The sequence below is a fragment of the Phocoena sinus genome, chromosome 6 (genome assembly GCF_008692025.1).
Source record: "Phocoena sinus isolate mPhoSin1 chromosome 6, mPhoSin1.pri, whole genome shotgun sequence".
Taxonomy (NCBI): Eukaryota; Metazoa; Chordata; class Mammalia; order Artiodactyla; family Phocoenidae; genus Phocoena; species Phocoena sinus.
The window spans coordinates 89,044,052-89,071,019 of NC_045768.1; the positions used below are offsets into that span (position 1 = coordinate 89,044,052).

A 26,968-nucleotide genomic window follows, 5' to 3' on the forward strand; every position below is an offset into this window, starting at 1 on the left:
AATATAGATCAATGGAACAGGACAGAAAGCCCAGAGATAAACCCATGCACATATGGTCACCTTATCTTTGATAAAGGAGGCAGGAATGTACAGTGGAGAAAGGACAGCCTCTTCAATAAGTGGTGCTGGGAAAACTGGACAGGTACATGTAAAAGTATGAGATTAGAACACTCCCTAACACCATACACAAAAATAAGCTCAAAATGGATTAAAGACCTAAATGTAAGGCCAGAAACTATCAAACTCTTAGAGGAAAACATAGGCAGAACACTCTGACATAAATCACAGCAAGATCCTTTTTGACCCACCTGCTAAAGAAATGGAAATAAAAACAAAAATAACCAAATGTGACCTATTGAAACTTAAAAGCTTTTGCACAGCAAAGGAAAGCATAAACAAGACCAAAAGACAATTCTCAGAATGGGAGAAAATAAGCTGTGACAAAGTGAGAGAGTGGCATGGACATATATACACTACCAAATGTAAAATAGCTAGTGGGAAGCAGCCACATAGCACAGGGAGATCAACTCGGTGCTTTGTGACCACCTAGAGGGGTGGGATAGGGAGGGCGGGAGGGAGGGAGATGCCAGAGGGAAGAGATATGGGAACATATGTATATGTATAACTGACTCACTTTGTTATAAAGCAGAAACTAACACACCACTGTAAAGCAATTATACTCCAATAAGGATTTTAAAAAAAAGAATCTGCCTGCCAGTGCAGGGAACACGGGTTCGAGCCCTGGTCCAGAAAGATCCCACATGCCGTGGAGCAACTAAGCCTGTGTGCCACAAGTACTGAGCTTGCACTCTAGAGCCTATAAGCCACAACTACTGAGCCCTTGTGCCACAACTACTGAAGCCCACATGCCACAACTACTGAAGCCCACGTGCCTAGAGCCCATGCACCACAACAAGAGAAGCCACCTCAATGAGAAGCACGTGCAACACAACAAAGAGTAGACCCCACTCGCCGCAAGTTGAGAAAGTGCGTACGCAACAAAGAAGACCCAACACAGCCAAAAATAAATAAATAAAATAAATAAAAAAGACAGAGAGGTAAGTTTGGAACCAATCAACCATCTCAGTAGAACTAAAGGTGACCTAGATGGGACAGAATGAAGGCAGGCTGTCAGATTTCTGAGATTCTACAAGAAGGGAAAGTAAAGCTATCTATCTGACTACAAACACATTATCCATCAAGAAAAGGAAAGAATGACCCCAAAGGTGAAAGAGAGACCAGCAGGTCTGCCATTTCCAAAACAGGCCCAGAGAATAAATGTCTGAGGAGCCGTATGGTTCTTCCATGGTTTCAGTGGGCCAGGTATCACCGCTGCCATCCCAGTGAGACCAGAAGGTGGGGCTGCCACCCCAGTGGGACCAGAGGGCAGAATACATAGCTAAAGATTATTCTCAAGCCTTAAAAACTAACATAATTTGCCTTGCAAGGTTTTAAACTTGCTTGGGACCCAGCAATCCTTCTTTCCACTTTTAGAGTGGAAATGTGAATTCTCTGACTATCCTATCACTGTATTTTGGAAGCGAATAACTTGTCTGGTTCACAGGTTCACAGCTGGAAAGGAATTGTGCCAAAGGATGAAACGTACCTCTACTCTCATCCACACTCAATTTAGAAGAGATTTAGGTGAGACTTTGAATTTAGAGTTGATACTGGAATGGGTTAAGATGTTTGCAGCTTTTAAGATGGGGTGAATGTATTTTGTATGTGAAGAATATGAATCTGGGGGGTCCAGAGGGCTGAGTTGTTAAGACTGAATTGTTCCCCCAAATTCATACATTGAAGCCATAACCTACAATGTGACTTTTAAAGGTAAATATTATGAGGTTATAGGGTGGAGCCCTAACCCAGTATGGCTGGTATACTCAGAAGAAGAGAGATACCAGGGAAGCACACACACAGAAAAAAGGCCATTTAGGACTCAGCAAGAATGCAATCATCTGCAAGCCAAGGGGCGAGATTTCAGTAAAAACCAAACTGCCTACACATTGATCTTAGACTTCCAGTCTCAAGAACTTTGAAAAAACAAACTTCTGTTCTTTAAGCCACCACGTCTGTGGTATTTTGTTATGGCAGCCCTAGCAAATTAAAACACATTGCTAGTGCAAGAAGTAAACCAAAAATCAACTATCTTAAGATCACTGAAAGAATGCAACATTTTTTTCCTCGACTGAATTTAAGGAAAGTGGAACATTTCCTAGTGATTTCTGCCATCTACACACTCATGGGGAAAAGAAAGGAAACGTCAAGAGAACAGCTCTTGTGGCAGGAGGTGATGGCCAGACTTGGTCCTCTTATGTCTGTGGAGGTGAGACTTCTGGCTAAAGCCACGACCGCACTCCCTGCACACATATGGCTTCTCTCCTGAATGGGTCCGCTGATGTCTGATGAGGGCTGACTTGAAGCCAAAGCCACGTCCACACTCATCACACACACACGGCTTTTCTCCTGAGTATGTCCTCTGGTCAGAGGTGAGGTGGGTCTTCTGACCAAGTCTTTGCTCACATACTCCGTACACATCAGCCTCCTCCCCTGAATGTGTCCTCTGGTGTCTGGTGAGGAGTGACTTGAAGCCAAAGGTACGTCCACACTCAGAGCACAGATAAGGCTTCTCCCCAGTATGCGTCCTCTGGTGTCTGATGAGGGTGACCTTCTGACCAAAACCACGCCCACACTCAGGGCACACATAAGGCTTCTCACCCGTGTGTGTCCTCTGGTGGCCCATGAGGGAGACTTTCTGGCTAAAGCCACGCCCACACTCAGAGCACATGTAAGGCTTCTCCCCTGTGTGTGTCCTCTGGTGTCTGATGAGAGTGACCTTTTGGCGAAAGCTGTGCCCACACTCAGCACAAACATAAGGCTTCTCCCCTGAGTGTGTGACCTGATGACTGAGGAGCAGCGACTGCTGCCTGAAGCCACGCCCACACTCAAGGCACAAGAAGGGCCTCTCAGCCGAATGTGAGCTACGGTGTTGGAGGAGTGACGCCTTCTGGCAAAAGCCTCTTCCACACTCTGGACACACAAAAGGCTTCTCCTCCAAGTGTGTCCTCTGGTGCAGGATGAGGGCAATCTTCTGGCGAAAGCCTCGCCCACACTCCTGACATACAAAGGGTCTCTCCCCAGAGTGTATCCTCTTATGGTTAGTTAGGGAGGATGTATACCTGAAGTGTTGCCCACACTCCCTACACATGTAGGGCTTCTCCCCTGAGTGTTTCCTCTGGTGTATGGTGAGTGAGGACTTCCGGCCAAAGCCTCGCCCACACTCCCTACAACTATAGGGCTTCTCCCCTGTGTGTGTCCTCTGGTGCTTGATGAGGTCTGACTTCTGGTAGAAGCTTCTGCCACATTCAGGACACACATGAAGCTTCCGGAGGCTAAAGAGGCTTGACTTTGTGCTAAGTCCTAGTCTGTATTTTTCACATATGACTGCTCCAGATTCTGAGATGTCTGCCCCTGTCAACATTGCATCTGTCTCCTCAGGGATCACCCCCTGATCTATTCCTCCACCACTGTTGCCTTCCTGGTCTACTGGCTGACCTTGAGATGGGCTGAAGAATGCCCTTGAAGTCCCACTCAGCCGCAGCCTCCCAAACACAGCGCAAGAGCCTTCTCTCTCTCCATCTTCTGCTTTGTTACTCGAGCAGCTCGGAGCTTCTAGTAGGAAGTGGCTTCCTGCAGATGAACCTGGGAAGATCTGAGGGAAGTGACCGCAGAACACATATTGATGGAGGAACTGTGGACTGGAAAAACTCACTGGGCAGGAGAGATGGGGCTGGAATTCTGTTCTTGGTTCTGCTGGAGAGAAAGTGTCGGTCAGAATCACCACAGGTACCTTGTGGATGGTAACACTTGTCCAGCAGTCATTCCTCAGATGTTCCCATAGGAAAGATTTCCTTCACAGACCTACCTTTCATCCCAGGGTGACACATTAATGTATATCCTTTTACAACACATAAAACCCACACAATGAGCCAGCTCTAAATATCAGCCCAGCTTAAACAGTTTTAAGGAAGCATCACAGGCAGCTCTAGCCCTAAAAATTGCTGCCATTAGAGTTGTACATCTGCCCCCAATACAATTATCTTACAAGCCACAGTCATTAACACTGATGTAAACAATATCTACAAATATATGCTTTTACTGAGAGTTAAACTACATAACTTATTACAAATTTCTTTAGGGACATCTCCTACAAGAAAGGATGGAGTCAAAAAAGGGAGTCACTCCACCTAGAGGCCCCATGGTGGAGGCAATAGAGAGGAAAGGTCAGAGACCCATGTGGGAAATGAACTGGAAGGTGTTTCCCCCATCCTAAACAAGTATTTCCTAGAGCATTATGCAGTGGGTTCTCTATCTGGGAGTGTGAATTCAGCAGTAAAACACAAAAACATAGTCTAGGCCTGCAACCCATTAAAGGATTTTGACTCCACCAAGACCTGCTTTTCGCAGTGCTTTTTTTTTAACTGTTGTAAATGGAAAAATTTCCACCTAAAATAGCTCTAACAGATATCAAATTTGTATGCCTTGCTCCATTACTCTGCTTCTATCTGCCAGAAGCCTTTGCAGACCTACCTGATTCTTTCTTCATCAATCAAAAGTGAGATGTATTTTATGAACCGTCTATAACACTGGGCAGCAAACTACAGCCAACTAGGTGTTTTGTAAATAAAGGTCTATTAGACCACAGCCACACTCTGTCTTCATCTTGTGTCTATGGAAGCTTTCACATACAACAACAAAGGTGAGTAGTTGCAACACAGAATATAAAGGCTACAAAGACTAAAATATTTACGACCTGACCCTTTTACAGAAAACTATTCATTCCATCTGGTCTAAGAGACTAGTTTTCAATACTAACAAGAAGAGCTACCATGAAACCCCTTCCTAACACTTAAAAGCCCCTCAGCAAACTATTCAGTAAATTTAGTTCTGTGTGTGTGTGTGTGTGTGTGTGTGTGTGTGTGTGTGTGTGTTGCTAGACCTAGAAGCTCCTGTGAAATGGCCTTGATAATCACAAGCGCTGACCCTGCTGGACTTCCACTGTGAAAGTGAACATCCTTTCAGTCAGGGGTCCCACGATGGTTGGTCTCTAGTTCAGCTCATTGAACTATCAGTAAGTTTATTTTGTTAAGCTAGGCTGTCCACATTTTCACAATTCGTGGCATGTATGTACATTTCTGGCTTGCAGTTTCCAAGAAATACTTTGTTGTAATTCTAAAGTTCTGACAGCTGAGCTTTCAGTATTGCACTACTGTCTCCTTGTCTGTGATGGGGAGAGAAAAGCAGCCCCTGCCTTCTCCTTGGCCTGTTTATTCTCCCGCCTAGGCATAAAGTCTAAGGCCAGTGGTAAACGGCACATCATTACAGGTGTGCCGTTCAGTGTCTTCTGTATAAAATATGGTGACTGATTTAAATAGTTAACGCTGCCCTTATGGGAACTATAGCCTCTAATATGACTACTCATTTATCATTTTTGTGCCTATCTAGTAATGTGGCAAATTTTAGCTAAAAGTGATTAAGAATTACAAAGTTCACTTTGGTTTTAAACATCCAGAAGTTCCTCAATAGAAGGATAAATAAAAAACAAAATGTTACCAAGGTAATGCTTTTCACTTAGTCACAAAAATTTCCATGATGTAGAAAAAAGTTAATCAGTTTATAAATTCTTTTATAATCTACAGCTGCTCTCATGCCAATTGATTTTTCAGACCAGTAACTACTTCAATAATTGTACATGAACTTAAATTTTCCAAAGGAAAAAAAAATCCATGTCTAATGGCTCCTTAAAGAAATTTTGCCTTCTGCAGCTGCGGTTGTGAGAAAGGAAAGTATAGCAGTGAGTTAAACAAATGACCATAGACACTGGATTACAGCAGAGGAAAGAATGCTGTGCATTCACTGCTTTTAAACAATTTAAAGAATTTTAAGACTTGGTCCACAAATGTAGAAAGGGCATTGAATGCTATTTGATGATTAAAAAAAGAACAGACTACTGATGTATGCAACAACATGGATGAAGTTTAAAAACTATACTGAGTCGGGCTTCCCTGGTGGTGCAGTAGTTGAGAGTCTGCCTGCCAATGCAGGGGACATGGGTTTGTGCCCCGGTCCGGGAATATCCCACATGCCACGGATCGGTTGGGCCCATGAGCCATGGCCACTGAGCCTGTGCGTCCAGAGCCTGTGCTCCACAACGGGAGAGGCCACAGCAGTGAGAGGCCCACATACCGCAAAAAAACAAACTACTGAGTGAAAGAAGCCTTAAACAAACAAGAACATATTAAATGATTCCATTTATGCAAAATTGTACGGTGGGCCAAACTAATCAATGGTGAAATAAAATCAGAACAGTGGTACCTCTGAGGGGTAGGAGCAGGGGTTTACTGGGATGGGCCGCAAGGGAACTATGTGGATAAAACTAATTATCTGTATTTTGATAAAGTTTGGGTTTTGGAGGTATATGCATTGTTTGAACTCACAGACTAGTATACTTAAGATTTCGTGGGTATTTTCGGGAAGATGGCGTAAGAGTAAGACGCAGAGATCACCTTCCTCCCCACAGATACATCAGAAATACATCTACACATGGAACAAGTCCTACAGAACACCTACTGAACGCTGGCAGAAGACCTCAGACCTTCCAAAAGGCCAGAAACTCCCCACGTAACTGGGTAGGGCAAAAGAAACAAGAATAAACAGAGACAAAAGAATAGGGACGGGACCTGCACCAGTGGGAGGGAGCTATGAAGGAGGAAAGGTTTCCACACACTAGGAAGCCCCTTCCCGGGTGGAGATTGCAGTTGGCTGAGGGGGTAAGATTCAGGGCTGCAGAGGAGAGCATAGCAACAGGGGTGCGGAGGGCAAAGCAGAGAGATTCCTGCACAGAGGATCGGTGCGAACCGGCACTCACTAGCCTGAGAGGCTTCTCTACTCACCTACCGGGGCGGGCAGGGCTGGGAGCTGAGGCTCAGGCTTCGGTTGGAGCACAGGGAGAGGAGTGGCGGCGTGAACACACCCTGAAGGGGTGAGTGCATGACGGCTAGCCAGGAGGGAGTCCGGGGAAAAGTCTGGACCTGCTGAAGAGGCAAGAGACTTTTTCTTCCCTTTTTGTTTCATGGTGCGCGAGGAGAGGGGATTAAGAGCACTGCTTAAAGGAGCTCCAGAGATGGGCACGAGCTGCGGCTAACAGCGCGGACCCCAGAGATGGGTATGAGACGCTAAGGCTGCTGCTGCCACCACCAAGAAGCCTGTGTGCGAGCACAGGTCACTATCCACACCTCACTTCTGGGAAGCCTGTGCAGCCTGCCACAGCCAGGGTCCCGGGATCCAGGGACAACTTCCCCAGGAGAACGCACGGCGGGCCTCAGGCTAGTGCAACGTCACGCCAGCCTCTGCCGCCGCAGGCTCAACCCGCATTGTGCCCCTCCCTCTCCCCAGCCTGAGTGAGCCAGAGCCCCCAAATCAGCGGCTCCTTTAACCTGTCCTGTCTAAGCGACGAACAGACGCCCTCCGGCGACCTACATGCAGAGGCGGGGCCAAAACCAAAGGTGAACCCCGGGAGCTCTGCAAACAAAGAAGACAAAGGGAAATCTCTCCCAGCCGACTCAGGAGCAGTGGACTAAATCTCCACAGTCAACTAGATACACCCAGCATCTCTGGAATACCTGAATAGACAATGAATCATCCCAAATTGAGGAGGTGGACGTTGAGAGCAACATTAATTATTTTTTCCCCTTTTGCTCTTTTTCTGAGTGTGTATGTGTATGCTTCTGTGTGAGCTTTAGTCTGTATAGCTTTGCTTTCACCATTTGTCTTAGGGTTCTATCTGTCCATTTTTTGTTTTTTTTTACTTTCTAAAAACACTATTTTCTTAATAATTATTTTTTATTTTAATAACTTTATTTTATCTTACTTTATTTTCTTTCATCCTCTTTCTTTCAACATTTTCTCCCTTTTATTCGGAGCGGTGTGGATGAAAGGCTCTTGGTGCTACAGCCAGGAGTCAGTGCTGTGCCTCTGAGGTGGGAGAGCCAACTTCAGGACACTGGTCCACAAGAGACCACCCAGCTGCATGTAATATCAAACGGCAAAAATCTCCCAGGGATCTCCATCTCAATACCAACACCCAGCTTCACTCAACGACAAGCAAGCTACAGTGCTGGACACCATATGCCAAACAACTAGCAAGACAGGAACACAACCCCACCCATTAGCAGAGAGGCTGCCTAAAATCATAGTAAGTCCACAGAAACCCAAAAACACACCACCAGACGTGGACCTGCCCACCAGAAAGACAAGATCTAGCCTCATCCACCAGAACACAGGCACTAGTCCCCTCCACCAGGAAGCCTACACAACCCACATAAACAACATTAGCCACTGGGGACAGACACCAAAAACAACGGGAACTACGAACCTGCAGCCTGCAATAAGGAGACCCCAAACACAGTAAGATGAGCAAAATGAGAAGACAGAAAAATACAGAGCAGATGAAGGAGCAAGACAAAACCCCACCAGACCTAACAAATGAAGAGGAAATAGGCAGTCTACCTGAAAAAGAATTCAGAATAATGATAGTAAAGATGATCCAAAATCTTGGAAATAGAATAGACAAAATGCAAAAAACATTTAACAAGGACCTAGAAGAACTAAAGAGCAAACAAGCAATGATGAACAACACAATAAATGCAATTAAAAATACTCTAGAAGGGACCAATAGCAGAATAACTGAGGCAGAAAAACGGATAATTGACCTAGAAGATAAAAGAGTGGAAATAACTACTTCAGAGCAGAATAAAGAAAAAAGAATGAAAAAAACTGAGGACAGTTTCACAGACCTCTTGGACAACATTAAACGCACCAACATTCGAATCATAGTGGTTCCAGAAGAAGAAGAGAAAAAGAAAGTGACTGAGAAAATATTTGAAGAGATAATAGTTGAAAACTTCCCTAATATGGGATAGGAAATAGTTAAACAAGTCCAGGAAGCACAGAGAGTCCCATACAGGATAAATCCAAAGAGAAAGACACCAAGACACAAATTATTCAAACTGTCAAAAATTAAATACAAATAAAACATAATAAAAGCAGCAAGGGAAAAACAACAAATAACACACAAGGAAATCCCCATAAGGTTAACAGTGGATCTTTCAGCAGAAACTCTGCAAGCCAGAAGGGACTGGCAGGACATATTTAAAGTGATGAAGGAGAAAAACCTACAACCAAGATTACTCTACCCAGCAAGGATCTCATTCAGATTTGATGGAGAAATTAAAACCTTTACAGACAAGCAAAAACTGAGAGAGTTCAGCACCACAAAACCAACTTTACAACAAATGCTAAAGGAACTTCTCTAGGCAAGAAACACAAGAGAAGGAAAAGACCTACAATAACAAACCAAAAGCGATTAAGAAAATGGGAATAGGAACATACATATCAATAATTACCTTAAATGTAAATGGATTAAAGGCTCCCACCAAAAGACACAGACTGGCTGAATGAATACAAAAACTAGACCCATATATATGCTGTCTACAAGAGACCCACTTCAGACCTAGAGACACATACATACTGAAAGTGAGTGGATGGAAAAAGATATTCCATGCAAATGGAAATCAAAACAAAGCTGGAGTAGCAATACTCATATCAGACAAAATAGACTTTAAAATAAAGACTATTAGAAGAGACAAAGAAGGACACTACATAATGATCAAGGGATCGATCCAAGAAGAAGATATAACAATTGTAAATATTCATGCACCCAACATAGGAGCACCTCAATACATAAGTCAAATACTAACAGCCATAAAAGGGGAAATCAACAGTAACACATTCATAGTAAGGGACTTTTAACACCCCACTTTCACCAACAGACAGATCATCCAAAATGAAAATAAATAAGGAAACACAAGCTTTAAGTGATACATTAAACAACATGGACTTAATTGATATTTATAGGACATTTCATCCAAAAAAAACAGAATACACATTTTTCTCAAGTCCTTATGGAACATTATCCAGGATAGATCATATCTTGGGTCACAAATCAAGCCTTGGTAAATTTAAGAAAACTGAAATTGTATCAAGTATCTTTTCCAACCACACTGCTATGAGACTAGATATCAATTACAGGAAAAGATCTGTAAAAAATACAAACACATGGAGGCTAAACAATACACTACTTAATATCAAGGTGATCACTGAAGAAATCAAAGAGGAAATCAAAAAATACCTAGACAAATGACAATGGAGACACGACGACCCAAAACCAATGGGATGCAGCAAAAGCAGTTCTAAGAGTGAAGTTTATAGCAATATAATCCTACCTAAAGAAACAGGAAACATCTTGAATAAACAACCTAAACTTGCACCTAAAGCAATTAGAGAAAGAAGAACAAAAAAACCCAAAGTTAGCAGAAGGAAAGAATTCATAAAAATCAGATCAGAAATAAATGAAAAAGAAATGAAGGAAATGATAGTAAAGATCAATAAAACTAAAAGCTGGTTCTTTGAGAAGATAAAAAAAAATTGATAAAACCATTAGCCAGACTCATCAAGAAAAAAAGGGAGAAGACTCAAATCAATTGAATTAGAAACAAAAAAGAAGAAGTAATAACTGACACTGCAGAAATACAAAAGATCACGGGAGGTTACTACAAGCAACTCTATGCAACTCTATAGAATGGACAACCAGGAAGAACTGTACAACTTCTAAGAAATGCACAACCTGCCAAAACTGAATCAGGAAGAAGTAGAAAATATGAACAGACCAATCACAAGCACTGAAATTGAAACTGTGATTAAAAATCTTTCAACAAACAAAAGCCCAGGACCGGATGGCTTCCCAGGCAAATTCTATCAAACATTTAGAGAAGAGCTAACACATATCCTTCTCAAACTCTTCCAATATATACCAGAGGGAGGAACACTCCCAAACTCATTTTACGAGGCCACCATCACCTTGATACCAAAATCAGACAAGGATATCACAAAGAAAGAAAACTACAGGCCAATATCACTGATGAATATAGATACAAAAATCTTCAATAAAAACTAGCAAACATAATCCTACAGCACATTAAGAGGATCATACACCATGATCAAGTGGGGTTTATTCCAGGAATGCAAGGATTCTTCAATATACGCAAATCAATCAATGTGATACACCATATTAACAAACTGAAGGAGAAAAATCATACGGTCATCTCAATGGATGCAGAGAAAGCTTTCGACAAAATTCAACACCCATTTATGATAAAAACCCTGCAGAAAGTAGGTATAGAGGGAACTTTCCTCAACATAATAAAAGACATATATGACAAACCCACAGCCAACATCGTCCTCAATGGTGAAAAACTGAAACCATTTCCACTAAGATTAGTAACAAGACAAGGTTGCCCACTCTCACCACTATTATTTAACATAGTTTTGGAAGTTTTAGCCACAGGAATCAGAGAAGAAAAGGAAATAAAAGGAATCCAAATCGGAAAAGAATAAAGCTGTCACTGTTTGCAAATGAAATGATACTATACATAGAGAATCCTAAAGATGCTACCAGAAAACTACTAGAGCTAACCAATGAATTTGGTAAAGTAGCAGGATACAAAATTAATGCACAGAAATCTCTGGCATTCCTATATACTAATGATGAAAAATCTGAAAGTGAAATCAAGAAAACACTCCCATTTACCATTGCAACAAAAAGAATAAAATATATAGGAATAAACCTACCTAAGGAGACAAAAGACCTGTATGCAGGAAATTATAAGACACTGATGAAAGAAATTAAAGATGACAGAAATAGATGGAGAGATATTCCATGTTCTTGGATTGGTAGAATCAACATTGTGAAAATGACTCTACTACCCAAAGCAATCTACAGATTCAATGCAATCCCTATCAAACTACCACTGGCATTTTTCACAGAATTAGAACAAAAATTTCACAATTTGTAATGGAGACACAAAAGATTCCGAATAGGCAAAGCAATCTTGAGAACGAAAAATGGAGCTGGAGGAATCAGGCTCCCTGACTTCAGACTATACTACAAAGCTACAGTAATCAAGACAGTATGGTACTGGCACAAAAACAGAAATATAGATCAATGGAACAGGATAGAAAGCCCAGAGATAAACCCACGCACATATGGTCACCTTATCTTTGATAAAGTAGGCAGGAATGTGCAGTGGAGAAAGGACAGCCTCTTCAATAAGTGGTGCTGGGAAAACTGGACAGGTACATGTAAAAGTATGAGATTAGAACACTCTCTAACACCATACACAAAAATAAGCTCAAAATGGATTAAAGACCTAAATGTAAGGCCAGAAACTATCAAAGTCTTAGAGGAAAACATAGGCACAACACTCTATGACATAAATCACAGCAAGATCCTTTTTGACCCACCTGCTAGAGAAATGGAAATAAAAACAACAATAAACAAATGGGACCTATTGAAACTTAAAAGCTTTTGCACAGCAAAGGACAGCATAAACAATACCAAAAGACAATTCTCAGAATGGGAGAAAATGTTTCCAAATGAAGCAACTGACAAAGGATTAATCTCCAAAATTTACAAGCAGCTCATGCAGCTCAATAACAAAAAAACAAACAACGCAATCCAAGAATGGGCAGAAGACATAAACAGACATTTCTCCAAAGAGGATATATGGACTGCCAACAAACACATGAAAGAATGCTCAACATCATTAATCATTAGAGAAATGCAAATCCAAAGTACAATGAGATATCATCTCACACCAGTCAGAATGGCCATCATCAAAAAATCTAGAAACAATAATGCTGGAGAGGGTCTGGAGGAAAGGGAACACTCTTGCACTGCTGGTGGGAATGTGAATTCGTACCGCCACTATGGAGAACAGTATGGAGGTTCCTTAAAAAACTACAAATAGAACTACCATATGACCCAGCAATCCCACTACTGGGCATATACCCTGAGAAAACCATAATTCAAAAAGAGTCATGTACCATAATGTTCATGGTAGCTCTATTTACAATAGCCAGGAGATGGAAACAACCTAAGTGTCCATCATCGGATGAATGGATAAAGAAGATGTGGCACATATATAGAATGGAATATTACTCAGCCATAAAAAGAAACGAAATTGAGTTATTTGTAGTGAGGTGGATGGACCTAGAGTCTGTCATACAGAGTGAAATAAGTCAGAAAGAGAAAGACAAATACCGTATGCTAACACATATATACAGAATCTAAGAAAAAAATAAATGTCATGAAGAACCTAGGGGTAAAACCGGAATAAAGACACAGATCTACTAGATAATGGACTTGAGGATATGTGGAGGGGGAAGGGTAAGCTGTCACAAAGTGAGAGAGTGGCATGGACATATACACACTACCAAATGTAAAATAGCTAGTGGGAAGCAGCCGCATAGCACAGGGAGATCAACTTGGTGCTTTGTGACCACCTAGAGGGGTGGGATAGGGAGGGCGGGAGGGAGGAAGACACAAGAGGGAAGAGATATGGGAACATATGTATAACTGATTCAATTTGTTATAAAGCCGAAACTAACACACCAGTGTAAAGCAATTATACTCCAATAAAGATGTAAAAAAAGAAAAAAAAAAGATTTCGCATTTCCTTTTAAGTTAATTCCACTTTAAACAAATAAACAACTCTAGGTAATGATATGCATGCTACCCATTACTCCTGGGGCCAACCACCTTTCATGGGGCCCACTAAGCTGAGATGAGCTGCCAGAGGTTGGCCCTTTTAAAACTGCAGTGTCTGGAGATGCTCAAGTGGACACCGTGGAACTCAGCCCATGGGTCCCTTCCTGCCAACCACTCACATGAGCTAACCCAGGAGTAGAGTCTGTCTTTCCTCTCAGCACTTGTTAGATCGTCTTTGCCAGAACCATTTGCTGGTCAGATCAGATCTTAAGACACACTTATATCTGCCATCCACCTGGGGATAAAGATCGTCTGAGCAGAATGAGTAGATGCTAGGGACATGCCACGAAGACCTCACAAAATGACAGCAATAGCCATCCATAAACAGGGACTCATACACTTTTTACCTACCCATGGGAGAACACAAATCTCTTTCTAAGAAGAGTAAAGCCTTGATACAGTGCACTTAACTCAGATATGCTCAGCTACTCAGCTCTCTCCAGAGAGGAACTGCTTGCACTAAACTACTTACTCTTACCAACTAAGGAGATACTGCTAGAAATCTATTAGAATGGCTAAAATAAAAAATAGTGCTGGGACTTCCCTGGTGGCACAGTGGTTAAGGCTCCGCACTCCCAATGCAAGGGGCCCAGGTTCGACCCCTGCTCAGGGAACCAGATCTCACATGCATGCCACAATTAAGAGTTCACATGCTGCAACTAAGGAGCCCATGAGCCGCAACTAAGGAGCCCACCTGCTGCAATTAAGACCCGGTGCAACCAAATAAATAAATAAATGTTTTTTTAAAAAAATAGTGCTAACACCAAATCCTGGCAAGAATGCAGACAAACTGGATCACTCAAACACTGCTGGTGGGAATGTAAAATGGTTTAGCCATTCTGGAAATGAGTATGGCACTTTATTACAAAACTAAACATATTGATATATTTATATAAGCCAGAAACTTGCACTTTTGGGCATTTATGCCAGAAATGAAAACCTTACGTTCACACAAAAACCTATAAACAAATGTCCATAGCAGCTTTATTCATAATAGCCAAAAACTATACAGAACCCAGATGTCCTTCAATGGATGAATGGTTTAACAAACTGTGGTACATTCATACATTGGACTACTACTCAGCAATAAAAGGAATGGAATACTGATACATGCAACAATTTGGATGGATCTCAAAAGAAAATTATGCTGAGTGAAAAAAATCAATCCCCAAAGGTAACATATGATATGACTTCTTTCATATAACATTCTTGAAGTGACAAAGTTATAGAGACAAAGAACAGATTAGTGGTTGCCAGAAGAGAAGGGGAGGAGTGAGGGAGTTGGCTGTGACTATAAAAGGGTAGCAGAATGGATCCTCGTGATGGAACTGTCCTGTATCTTTGAATATAGTGGTAGTTACATGAATGTACATGTATAAAATTTCATAGAACTAAATAAACATACACAAAAGTGAAGGTCAAACGTAAAATCTGAATAAGGTCAGTGCATTGCATTACAGAAATACAAGGTTGGTTTAAGAAGAAAAAAAAAACTGTAATTTACCAAATTAAAAGACTAGAAAAGAAAAACACACATGATCATCTCTAAATATGCCAAAAAAAATTGGACAAAATCCAGCATTCATTCCCAATAAAAACTCATCAAACAAGGAATAGAAGGGAAGTTTGTCAAGCTGCTGAAGGGCAGCTATAAAACTTCCACTTAGGAGGAAAGTATTCCCCATAAGATCAGGAAGAAGGAAAGGATGTCTACTCTCACCATTTAAATTCATCATTGCACTGATTTTCTCACCATGCAATGAGGCAAGAAAAAGAAATTAAAGACGTAAAGAATGGAAAGAAGTAAACTATACTTACTTACAAATAACTTAATCATCTATTTAGAAAATCCTATACAATCTACAAAACCTGCTAGGACTGAGAAGTAAGTTTTGAAAATTTACCAGATACAAGATCATTATACATAAATTAATTGTATTTCTATATACTATCAACAAACAATTGAAAACTGAAATTTTAAAGTACCTTAAATAGCACCAAAAATATGAAACACAGAGGGATAAATCTGACGAGATGCATAAGACCTGTGTATGAAAAACTACAAAACAATGCTGACAAAAATTAAGAAGTCCCATAAAAATAGAGATCGACTGTGTTCATATACTAGATGACAGAGTATTATTTACATATAAATTCTCCTCAAATTGATGTACATTCAACTCAGTCCCAATCAAAATCCCAGCAGGCCTTTTTTTTGTGAAAATTGCCAAGCTGAGTCTAAAATTCATGTGGAAATGCAAAGAATCTAGCACAACTTGAAAAAAGAAAAAATGTTAAAGGATTTATACTAAGTTCCAGACTTATTATAAAGCTTCAGTAATCAAGACTACATAGTACTGGGACTTCCCTGGTGGCACAGTGGTTAAGAATCTGCCTGCCAATGCAGGGGAGATGAGTGTGAGCCCTGGTCCAGGAAGATCCCACATGCCACAGAGCAACTAAGCCCGTGCACCACAACTACTGAGCCATTTCTCTAGAGACCGCAAGCCACAACTACTGAACCCACATGCTGCAACTACTGCGTGCCTAGAGCCTGTGCTCTGCCATAAAAGAAGCCACTGCAATGAGAAGCTCACACACTGCCCCTACTCGCCGCAACTAGAGAAAGCCCGCACGCAGCAACAGAGACCCAATACAGCCAAAAAATAAATAAAATAAATAAATAGGGCTTCCCTGGTGGCACAGTGGTTAAGAATCTGCCTGCCAGTGCAGGGTACATGGGTTCAAGCCCTGGTCTGGGAAGATCGCACATGCTGTGAAGCCACTAAGCCCGTGCACCACAACTACTGAGCCTGTGCTCTAGAGCCCGTGAGCCACAACTACTGAAGCCCATGTGCCCTAGAGCCCATGCTCTGCAACGAGAGAAGCCACTGTAATGAGAAGCCTGCACACCACAATGAAGAATAGCCCCCACTCACTGCAACTAGAGAAAGCCCGCGCACTGCAACTAGAGAAAGCCCACACACAGCAATGAAGACCCAATGTGGCCAAAAAATAACTAATAAAATAAAATTAATTAATTAAAACAAATTAATTAATTAATTAATAAAAAAGACTATGTGGTATTGACATCAAGATAGATAAAGAAAGGAGTGAAAAAGAGTCTGGACATAGACCCATACACAACTGATTTACCACAAAGGTGCACAGGAAATTCAGTAAAGAAAGGGTTGTCTTTTCAATAAATGGTGCTGGAAGATTGGATACTTGTATACAAAAGAGAAGAAAGAAAGAAAAATTGTAATTAAATCCAGACCTGGTACCAAGTATAAAAAGTTATTCAAGATATAGACCTAAATGTAAAGTAAAAATTATAAAACTTTTAGAATAAAAAATATATGAAACTCTTTTTGGCCTTCATTTTGGGAAAGATTTCTGAAATATGTCACCAAAAGTGAAATTCATGAAAGAAAAAATTGAAACTTTGGACTTCACCAAAATTAAGAAATTCTCATTGAAAGACACTATTAAGAGAATAAAAAGCAAGCCACAGAGAAAATACTTGTAAATCAAATATCTGATACTGGAGTTCTATACAGAATATATGAAAAACTTGCAAAATTCTATAATAAAAACATAAAAAACCAACTTTTCAAATGGGCCAAAGATTTGAGAAGACATTTCACCAAAGATATACAGATAGCAAATAAGCACTTGAAAAGGTTCTCAATATCACTAGTCATTAGAAAAATGTCAAGTAAAACCACATAAGATGCCACTACATGGCTACGAAAATGCTTAAAATTGAAATCATAATACCTAAGCATTGACAAATATGTGGAACATCCAGAATTCTCATATACTGCTGGTGGAAATGTGAAATAGTGCAGCCACTTTGTGAGTTTCATAAAAAGTTAAATATACCCTGTATCCTCCAACCCAGCCACTCCAGTCCCAGGTATTTATCCAAAAGAAATAAAAGTGTAGGTTCACACAAAGACTTTTCATGAGTGTTCATACAGGCTTTATTTGTATTCATCAAAACTGGAGACTACTCAAATTTCTTTTAACAGGTGAGTGGCTAAATAATTGTGATATCTATATTACTACTCAGCAATAAAAAGAAATGAACTATTGATACATGCAACATTATGGATAAAATTCAAAATAATTATGTTAAGTGAAAGAATCCAGTATGTATTCTATATGATTCAATTTATATGAACTCTAAAAATGCAAACAAATCCATGATGGAAAGCAGATCAGTGGTTGCCTGGGTATGGGAGGAAGGGGAGGACTGGGAGAAGCAGGAGATGGAGATTACAGTGAGGCACAAGGAAACTTTGGGGTGAAAGGTATGCTCAGGATATGGATCATGACAATGGTTTCATGGCTGTGTAGATGTCAAAACTTACCAAATTCTACACTTTAAATATATGTAGTTTATTACACTTTGATAATATACCTTATAATTATCCCTTAACTATTATACCATAACAACGTTTTTCTATTATACTATAATTATAGTTTATATAATAGTTCTTTTTTAAAAAAGAAAAAAGCACTGAGTTTGCTGTAAAGTACAAGTACAGATATATGGTTGTATTTAGAAGCAAATAAATAACAAAACAAAAATAAAACGCCAGGAATGTTGAAAATAAAAGAATGAAAAAAAAAAAAGGCAGAAATTTATCCTTACCTCCCAACATTCACATAAAACTAATTCCACTTGGATTAAAGACCTAAATGTTCCCAGAATGTGTATGGAATTTCTACAAGTCAATGACAGAAATGGCCCAAATCAAAACTAGGGAAATACCCTGAACAGTCAAAGCACAGAAAAGGAAACACCAATGGCCAATCAACACAGGAAGAGATGCTCGTGCTCGCTGGAAAGCAAAACCCATATGAGATTTCACCACAAACCTAACAGATGGGTGAAAAATGTGAGGATGTGGAACAAGAACTCATCACTGCTGCTGGGAGTACAAAATGGTGTTGAACAGCTTCAGAACACAATGTGGCAATCTAATCAAGTTGAGGCTACCCGTGCCCATGAACCAGCCACTGTGCTCCTAGGTATGCATCTTGAGAGAAACTCTAGCATGTGTTTCCAAGGAGGTAGTAAGAATATACAGCAACATTATTTCATAGCCAAAAACTGGAGGTAACTCAAATGTCCAAAAGAAGGGACAAGATAATTCATCTGCATTAAAATATTCATATAATGGAATCATATATAACCATTTTAAAAAGTATAAACTAAACCTACACGTTTTAATATGAATCTCACATAAAACTGGTGAAAAAAGGCATGTTCCAGAAGGAGGTATACAATATGATACTATGTGCAGAGAAGTTTACAGACATGCAAAACAACTCTCTATGTGGTTGAAAGACCTGCTGAATGGTTAAAAGGCTAAAGGCAATCATGGGCATGCTAATGCAGAAGTCGGATTCTCAGGGGCGGGAGGAGTGGGACATAACCAGGGGGTTGTCACCTGGTCTTATAATGGTCTATTTCTTAGGCTGCAGGGAAGGCAGATTGGCACTCGTATAATTCTTCATACCCTGTTGTAATCTTAAATAACCCATCACTGAAGAAACAAAGTAATGGGGTAGAACCAATGCACAAAAACATTACCAGGTTACTGGACAGAAATCTAGCAGGGTAGATGACTTAGTCTCAGAGGATAAGTGCTATGTTAAAGGTCAGGCCAAACAACAAAAGTTCAAGAATGGGGAGATCCTAGAAGTGCTGGACAAGGGACACCAAATGAGCGGAGTGTGGCTCTATGGGGGAGGAAAGAGGGGGTTGCCAGGGAAGCCCTCTCTGGGCTGAGTGGGATAGCATAGAAGGGAGGCCTGCAGAAGAGCTTTCTCCCCAGAAGCTCACAGATGCTCCTCTTTCCTCACCTGCTAAGCGCCTCACTGCCTTGTCTCCTTGTACGCCTGGTGTTTCCTACTTACCTGGACAAAGGTCCAGAAGACTGCCACTCTCCTCTCTCCAGGGCTCGTCCCCTTGCTCCAGCTGTATGATGAGTTTTGGTTTAGGAAAGGCGATTCCTACTCACAGGGGGAAAAAAACAAGGTGATCTTGGGTTAGTGACTTAAGAGGCTATCATAGAACTTGGACTCAGCTGGGGAATGCAATGACTAAGAGGGTAGGGAAGCATGGCAGGGCGGGTGGAGGGGGACAAAGTTTCTCTGAATGCTGAGAAAAGATGAGTAAGGGGAGGGAGGAATCCTGGATCTAAAGGCAGTATATGATTCTCCCCTGTGCTTGAGTAAATACAAATATTCACCCATTTGAAGCAAGATCACTTTGGAGGAGGGCCCAGCCTTGGAAGAGGCCTGGAAATGCAACATCATAACCCCCCAGCAACACACACACACATAACTTCACTATTTCCAACTCTATAGAATCCAGATATTCTCTGGGTGTAGGGAAAATATGTTTCTTTCTAAGCCCAAAGAATGGTGGCTGCTCCATAAAATCTTAAGATGCCCACAGGCAGTCTGAGACATGAGACAGGCTAACCTTACCCAGCGACACCATATGGCTGTAGTTCTCCAGCATTACATCCCGATACAGGGTCCTCTGAGCAGGACTCAGTAGCTTCCACTCCTTCTGGGTGAAGGCCACAGCCACATCCTTGAAGGCCATTAATGCCTGTAACACAAACACATCCCTGCTCACCCAGAAGCCACCCATGCCCACTAGTCAACTTAACCTAAGCCACTAACCAGAGCCATGGCAGCAATAAGGCTAGCGTGGGGCACGCGGGTGAGATAGATAGATAGATCCTGCTTTCAACCTGAACCCTTTTGCCATGTGTTCAAGACTACTAATCCTTCTCCCACATTGCTGGTGGCTCTATTCAGGGGTTCTCTATTCTATTGATCTTTATGTCTACGATGCTGTGAAAATCACAGTTTTGATTACTGTAGGTCTTGAAATCAGGTAGAGTGATTCCTCCCCCTTTATTCTTCATTTTAAAGATATTTTACCTATTCTAGGGCATGTGCCTTTCCATATAAATTTTAGAATAATCTCATCTATATCTACCAAAAAACCCTGCTGGAATTTTGACAAGATTTGCATTAAACCTGTATATCAATTTAGGAAGAAATGACATCTTTACCATGTTGACTCTTCAAATCTATGAACATGAGATGTCTCTCCATCTACTGAGATGTTCTTTGATGTCTTTCATCAGCATGTTGTGGTTTTCAGCATACAAATCCTAAGTAGGTTTTGTTTAAAAACTGATCCCGAAAAATTCCTTAATTTTTCTTTTTTTTAGTGATTTTAATGGTATTGTATTTTTAGTTCAGTTGAAAATGATATAGATTTTGTTCATTGCTATGATATAGAAATAAATTGTATGCTTATCTTGAATCCTGCAACATGGCTGAACTCACTTATTAGCTCTAGGAGTTTTTCTTCTCCTAGATTCCTTAAGATTTCCTATATAGACAATCATGGTATTTGCATATAGGGACAGATTTATTTCTTTCCTTATAATCTATATGTATTTTATTTCCTGTCTTGCCTTACTATAGAACTTCTAACACAAAAGTGAATAAGAGTGGTGGGGGCTTCCCTGGTGGTGCAGTGGTTGAGAGTCCGCCTGCCGATGCAGGGGGCACGGGTTCGTGCCCCGGTCCGGGAAGATCCCACATGCCGCGGAGTGGCTGGGCCCGTGAGCCATGGCCTCTGAGCCTGTGCGTCCGGAGCCTGTGCTCCTCAACGGGAGAGGCCACAACAGTGAGAGGCCCGCGTACCACAGAAAAAAAAAGAGTGGTGGGAGCAGACATCCTTTCCTTGTTCTTCATGAGGAGGAAAACATAATGTCTCAAAGCATTAAGAATACTGTTCCACAAAGATACCACATCACACCCATTAGGATAGCTATTACCAAAGAAACAGAAAAAAAAAGGTTTTGGGAGGGAGTGGAGAAACTGGAACCTTTGTGCACTGTTGTGGAAAAAGTAAAATGGTATGGTTTCTGTGGAAAAGAGTTCAGCAGTTCCTCAAAAAGTTAAACATACAAAAAAAAAAGTTAAACATACAATTTACCATATGATCCAGCAATTTTAATCCTCAGTATATATACCCCAAAGGATCAAAAGCAAGGACTCAGATACTCATACACCAATGCCCATAACAGCATTATGCACAATAGCTCAACGGTGGCAACAACCCAAATGTCCATCAACAGATAAGTAGATAAGAAAATTAGTACATATATACAAAAAACTGTACATTATTCAGCCTTAAAAAGGAAGGAAATTCTGATACATGCTACATCAGAGATTAGCCTTGAAAACATTATGCTAAGTGAAATAAGCCAGTTAACAAAGGACAAATATTGTTTGATTCCACTTATAGCAGGTACCTGGAATAGGCAAATTCATAGAGACAAAGTAAAATAGAGGTTACCAGGAGCTGGGGGGGAGTGGAGAATGGGGAGTTATTATATAATGGATAGAGTTTCAGTCTAGGAAGATGAAAACGTTTTGGAAATGAAGAAAGGTGATGACTGCACAATGGTGTGAATGAATTTAATGCCAATGAACTGGACATTTTAAAATGGTGAAAATTTTGTTATGTATATTTTATATTTAAAAAAAAAAGAATTATGCTACTTATAGATGTTTTTGTAGATGTCCCTAATCAAGTAGAGGAGTTCCCCTGCTTCTATTGTTCTAAGGTGTTTTTTTCCCCCACAAATGGTTATTGAATTCTGCCAAATACTTGTACTGAATAAACTGATATTAATATAATCATGTGGTCTTTCTTCTTTAGCCTGTTAATATGGGGGATTACACTGATTGAGTTTCAAATATGAAACCAGTCTTGTGTCCCTGGAATAAATCACACTTGATAATGGTATACAGTTATTTTTATATATTGTTGAACTCAATCTGCTAATAATTTAAGGATTTTCATGTCTATATTCATGAGAGAGGTTGAACTGTAGTTTTCATTTTTCCTATTATCCTTGTCTGGTTTTATTACCAGCATAATATCCATAAAGTGAATTAGAAAGTGTTCCCTCCTATTTTCTGAAACAAAAATCATGTAGCATTGGTGTTTAAGTCTCCTTTAAAAATTTGGCAGAATTCCACAGTAAAATCACCTGGGCCTATAAATTTCTTTTGTGGAGTTTTTAAATTATAAATTGGATTTTCCTAATAGTTATAGCCCTGTTCAAATTATCTACTCCATATTGGTCAAGTTAAAGTACAACAGTTTGTTTTTCAAGGAAACCAGTCCCGTTTCATCTAAGTTGTCAAATTTATGGGTGGATATTCTGTTGATGGCTACAGAGTATGTAGTAATACCCCTTGTTTCATTCCTGATACTGGTAATTTGTGTCTACCCTTTTTTTCTTAGTCTTGCTAAAGTTTAGTCAATTTTATTGTTTTCAAAGAATCAGCTCTTTATTTCACTGATTTTCTCTATTCTTTTTATTTTCAATTTCATTGATTTTTGCCTTTATCACTATTATTTCCTTCCATTTCGTTCTTCTGAGTTTACTTTGCTCTTATTTTTCTAGGTTCTTGAGGCAGAAGCCTAGATTATTGACTTGAGACTTCCTGTTTTCTAACATATACATTTAGTGCTACAGGTTTTTCTCTCAAGACTGCTTTAACTGCATCCCACATACTTTGATATCTCATAGTTTCCTTTTCATTCACTTTCATGCAGGTTTTCTTATTTCCCTTGAGATGTCATTTTTGATGCCCAGATTATTTAGCAGTGTGTTATTTTCTTAGTGCTTAGAGATTTTTCTAACTTTCTCTTATTGATGTCAAGTTTGATTCCATTGTGGTCAGACAACATACTTTGCATGAAATTTTTTTAATTCATTAAGGTAAACAAATTTTTTTGTTTCATGTGTTGTTTTGTGGCCCAGAATATATCTATCTTCATACAGTCATCCCTCAGTATCCGCAGAGGACTGGTTCCAGAACCCCCCTTCAGATACCAAAATCCACAGATGCTCAAGTCCTGTATATTAAATAGCATGGTATTTGTATATAACCTCATACATCCTCCTGTATACTTTAAGTCATCTCTAGATTACTTATAATGCCTAATACAATGTAATGCCATGTAAATAGTTGTAAATATAATGTAAATGCTATGTAAATAGTTGCTGGCACACAGCAAATTCAAATTTTGCTTTTTGGAACTTTCAGAAAAAATTTTTTTTTAAATTTTTGATCTGCAGTTGGTTGAATCTGCAGATGTGGAACCCATGGATATGGAGGGCTGACTGTAAGAATATGCATTTTGCTATCGTTAGGTGGAACGTTCTGTAAATGCTGATTAGATTCTGTTGGTTGATGGCGTTGTTGAGCTCCTACTGATTTGGGGTCTAATTATTCTATATAACATTGAGAGAGGGTGTTGAAGTCTCTAATTGTTGATTTGTCTATTTCTCCTTTCAGTTTTCTCTTCACATCTTTTGAAGCTCAGTTATTTGATGCATACACATTAAGGATCCTGTCTTGCTGATGAATTGACCAATTTATCACCCTCTGTATCTGGTAATTTTCTTTGAAGTCTATCTTACCTGATATTAATATAGCCACTCTTGCTTTCCTTTGATAAATGTCTGCATGATGTATCTCTTTTTTATGATTCCTCTTCATTTGTGAAAAATATTTTCATTTCATACAGGATTTGGCGTTTACAATTCTTTTACTTCAGTGCCTGAAAAACATCACACAACTTTCCATCTAGCCTCTCATTTCTGATGAGAAATTCACTACCATTCTAATAGTTTTCTTCCTCTGTAAGAAATGTGTTATTTTTTTTAGCTGATTTCAAGATGTTTTCTTCATTTTTAGTGTTCAGGAGTTTCATTATAATGTATCCTGGTGTGGATTTCAGTGGGCTTATCATGTTTGGGATACACTCAGCTTTTTGAATCTGTAGGTTTACATCTCTTGCCAAATTTAGGAACTTTTCAGCAATTAATTATTCTAATACTTTTTCAACCCTGCCCTTCTTTGCTTCTTCTTCCAGAACTGCAGTAACACAAATGTTAGATATTTTGTTATACTCTCACAATTCTTGAGACTCTGTTCGTCTTTTTCCCAGTATATTTTCTTCCTGTTGCACAGATTGGGTAATTTCTATTATTCCATCTTATAGTCCAATAATTTCTCTGTTACCTCCAATCTGCTCTTAAGCCCATCTTCTAAACTTTTTCTTTCAGGTACATATTTCTCAGTTCTGAAATTTCCATATGCTTATTCATTACATCTTCTATTTCTTTGCAGAGGCTTTCTCATTTTTCATTTTTCTCAAGTGTGTTCTTTTAGTTCTGGATATCCAGTTGTCCAAGCACCACTTGTATAGACTGTTCTTTTTCAATTGAATAGTTTTGGCATCCTTGTCAAAAATCAATTGATCATATGTAAGAGGAATATTTTTCTGGGCTCTCAGTTCTATTCCACTGATCTATGTTTATACTTATGGCAGTATAACACTGTTTTGCCACTGTTTGTAGCTTGGAGCTAAGTACTGAAATCAAGCAGAGTGAGTCCTCCAACTTTCTTTTCCTTTTTCAAGATTGTTTTGACTATTCAGGGTCCTATGAGATTCCAAATGAATTTTAGGATAGGTTTTTCTATTTATGTAAAACATGAATGGTACTTTGATAGGGACTGTATTGAATCCATAGATCACTTTGGATATTACTGTCATCTTAGCAATATTGTCTTCCAATCCATAGCATGGGAAGTCTTTCCATTTATTTAGGTCTCCTTTAACTTCAGCAATGTTTTGCACTTTTCAGTGAACAAGACTTTTGCCTGCTTGGTTTATTACTGAATATTTTACTATTTTTGATGCTATTGTAAGTGGGATTTTAAAAAATATTTCCTGTTTGAATAGTTCTTTGAAAACGTACATAAATACAACTGACTTTTGTGTGTTGATTTTGTGTCCTGAAACTTTGCTGAATTCATTTTTAGCTCTAACAATTTTTTTGTGGATTCTAGGGTTGTATAGATTTGAGATAATGTCTGGAGGAAAGAAATAATTTTACTTCTGTTTGAATGTGGATGCCGTTTCTTTTTCTGCCTAATTATTCTGGCTAGAACTGCCAGTACTATGTTGAACAGAAGTGGCAAAAGCTGACATCCTTATCTTGTACTGTTTTTCAGGGAAAAGCTTTCAGTCTTTCACCATAAAGAACAACATTAGTGTGGATTTTTCATATAAGGCCTTTATCACGTTGAAGAAGTTTTCATCTATTCCTAGTTTACTGAATGTTTTTACCATGAAAGGGTACTGAATTTTGTCAAGTGCTTTTTCGTCATCAATTGAAATGATCATGCAGTTTTTATCCTTCATTCTCTGAATGAAGTATATTATAGGATTTTAATATTTTGAAACATCATTGTAAATCTCACTTGGTCATGAGTTACAGCATTTTGGTGAGGATTTTTGCCCCTATATTCATAAGGGATATTAGCCTATAGTTTTCTTTTCTTGTAGTGTCTTTGTCTGAGACCTCTGTAGTCAGAGCAATGTGTCACAGAATGAGACAGAAAGTGTCCTCTCCAGTATTTTGGAATAGTTTGAGAAAGATCTGTGTTCTCTTCTTTATATATTTAGTAGAATTAACAAGTGAAGCCATCTCATTGTGAGCTTTTCTCTGTTGGGAGGTTTTTTTAATGACTGCTCCAATATCCTCACTAGTTATAGATCTATCCATAATTTCTATTCTTTCCTGAGTCAGTTGAGATAAACTGTGCATGTCTCAAAATTTGTCCATTTCACCTTGGGTAGCAAATTTGTTGGCATACAGCTGTTAATAGTATTCCCTTATAATCCTCTACATTTTTTAAAAATTGATAATAAAGTTTCTAATTTCATTTCTGATTTTAGTAACTTGAGTCTTTTTTTTGTTAGTCAATTTAGATAAAGGTTTGTCAATTTTGTTAATCTTTTTAAGGAACCAACCTTAGGTTTTATTGATTTCTCTATCATTTTTCTATTCTCTATTTTGTCTTTGCTCTTTTATTATTTCCTGCCTTCTGCTAGCTTGAGTTTAGTTGGTGCTTCTTTTTCTAGTTACATAGGTTATACAGTTAGGTTATTAATTTGAGTTTTCCCTTAATACATGCATTTACAGCTATAAATTTCCCTCTAAGCACTGTTTTCACCATATTCCATAAGTTTTGGTATGTCATGTTTTCATTTCCATTTGTCTCCCAAAGTATTTTCTACTTTGTGATTTTTCTTCTTGACAC

At 39.4% G+C, this 26,968-nt stretch overlaps 1 protein-coding gene across 2 annotated transcripts in view; it reads right to left on the reverse strand.

Moving 5' to 3' along the window:
* Positions 1–875: 875 nt before the first annotated feature.
* The window catches only part of ZNF169 (zinc finger protein 169), a 50,205-nt gene continuing 24,112 nt past the window's right edge, over positions 876–26,968 (reverse strand). Inside the window, exons 3-5 of one of the 2 annotated variants that reach the window (XM_032636064.1) lie at positions 20,234–20,360; positions 19,658–19,753; positions 876–3,810 (exon numbers count right to left, since the gene is read on the reverse strand). In XM_032636064.1, coding sequence (XP_032491955.1) covers positions 2,264–3,810; positions 19,658–19,753; positions 20,234–20,360 — 1,770 coding nt within the window. In that variant the 3' untranslated portion in view covers positions 876–2,263. Of the gene's footprint in view, positions 3,814–19,657; positions 19,754–20,233; positions 20,361–26,968 lie in introns of both variants that reach the window. The other variant, XM_032636063.1, reaches the window with a different exon arrangement.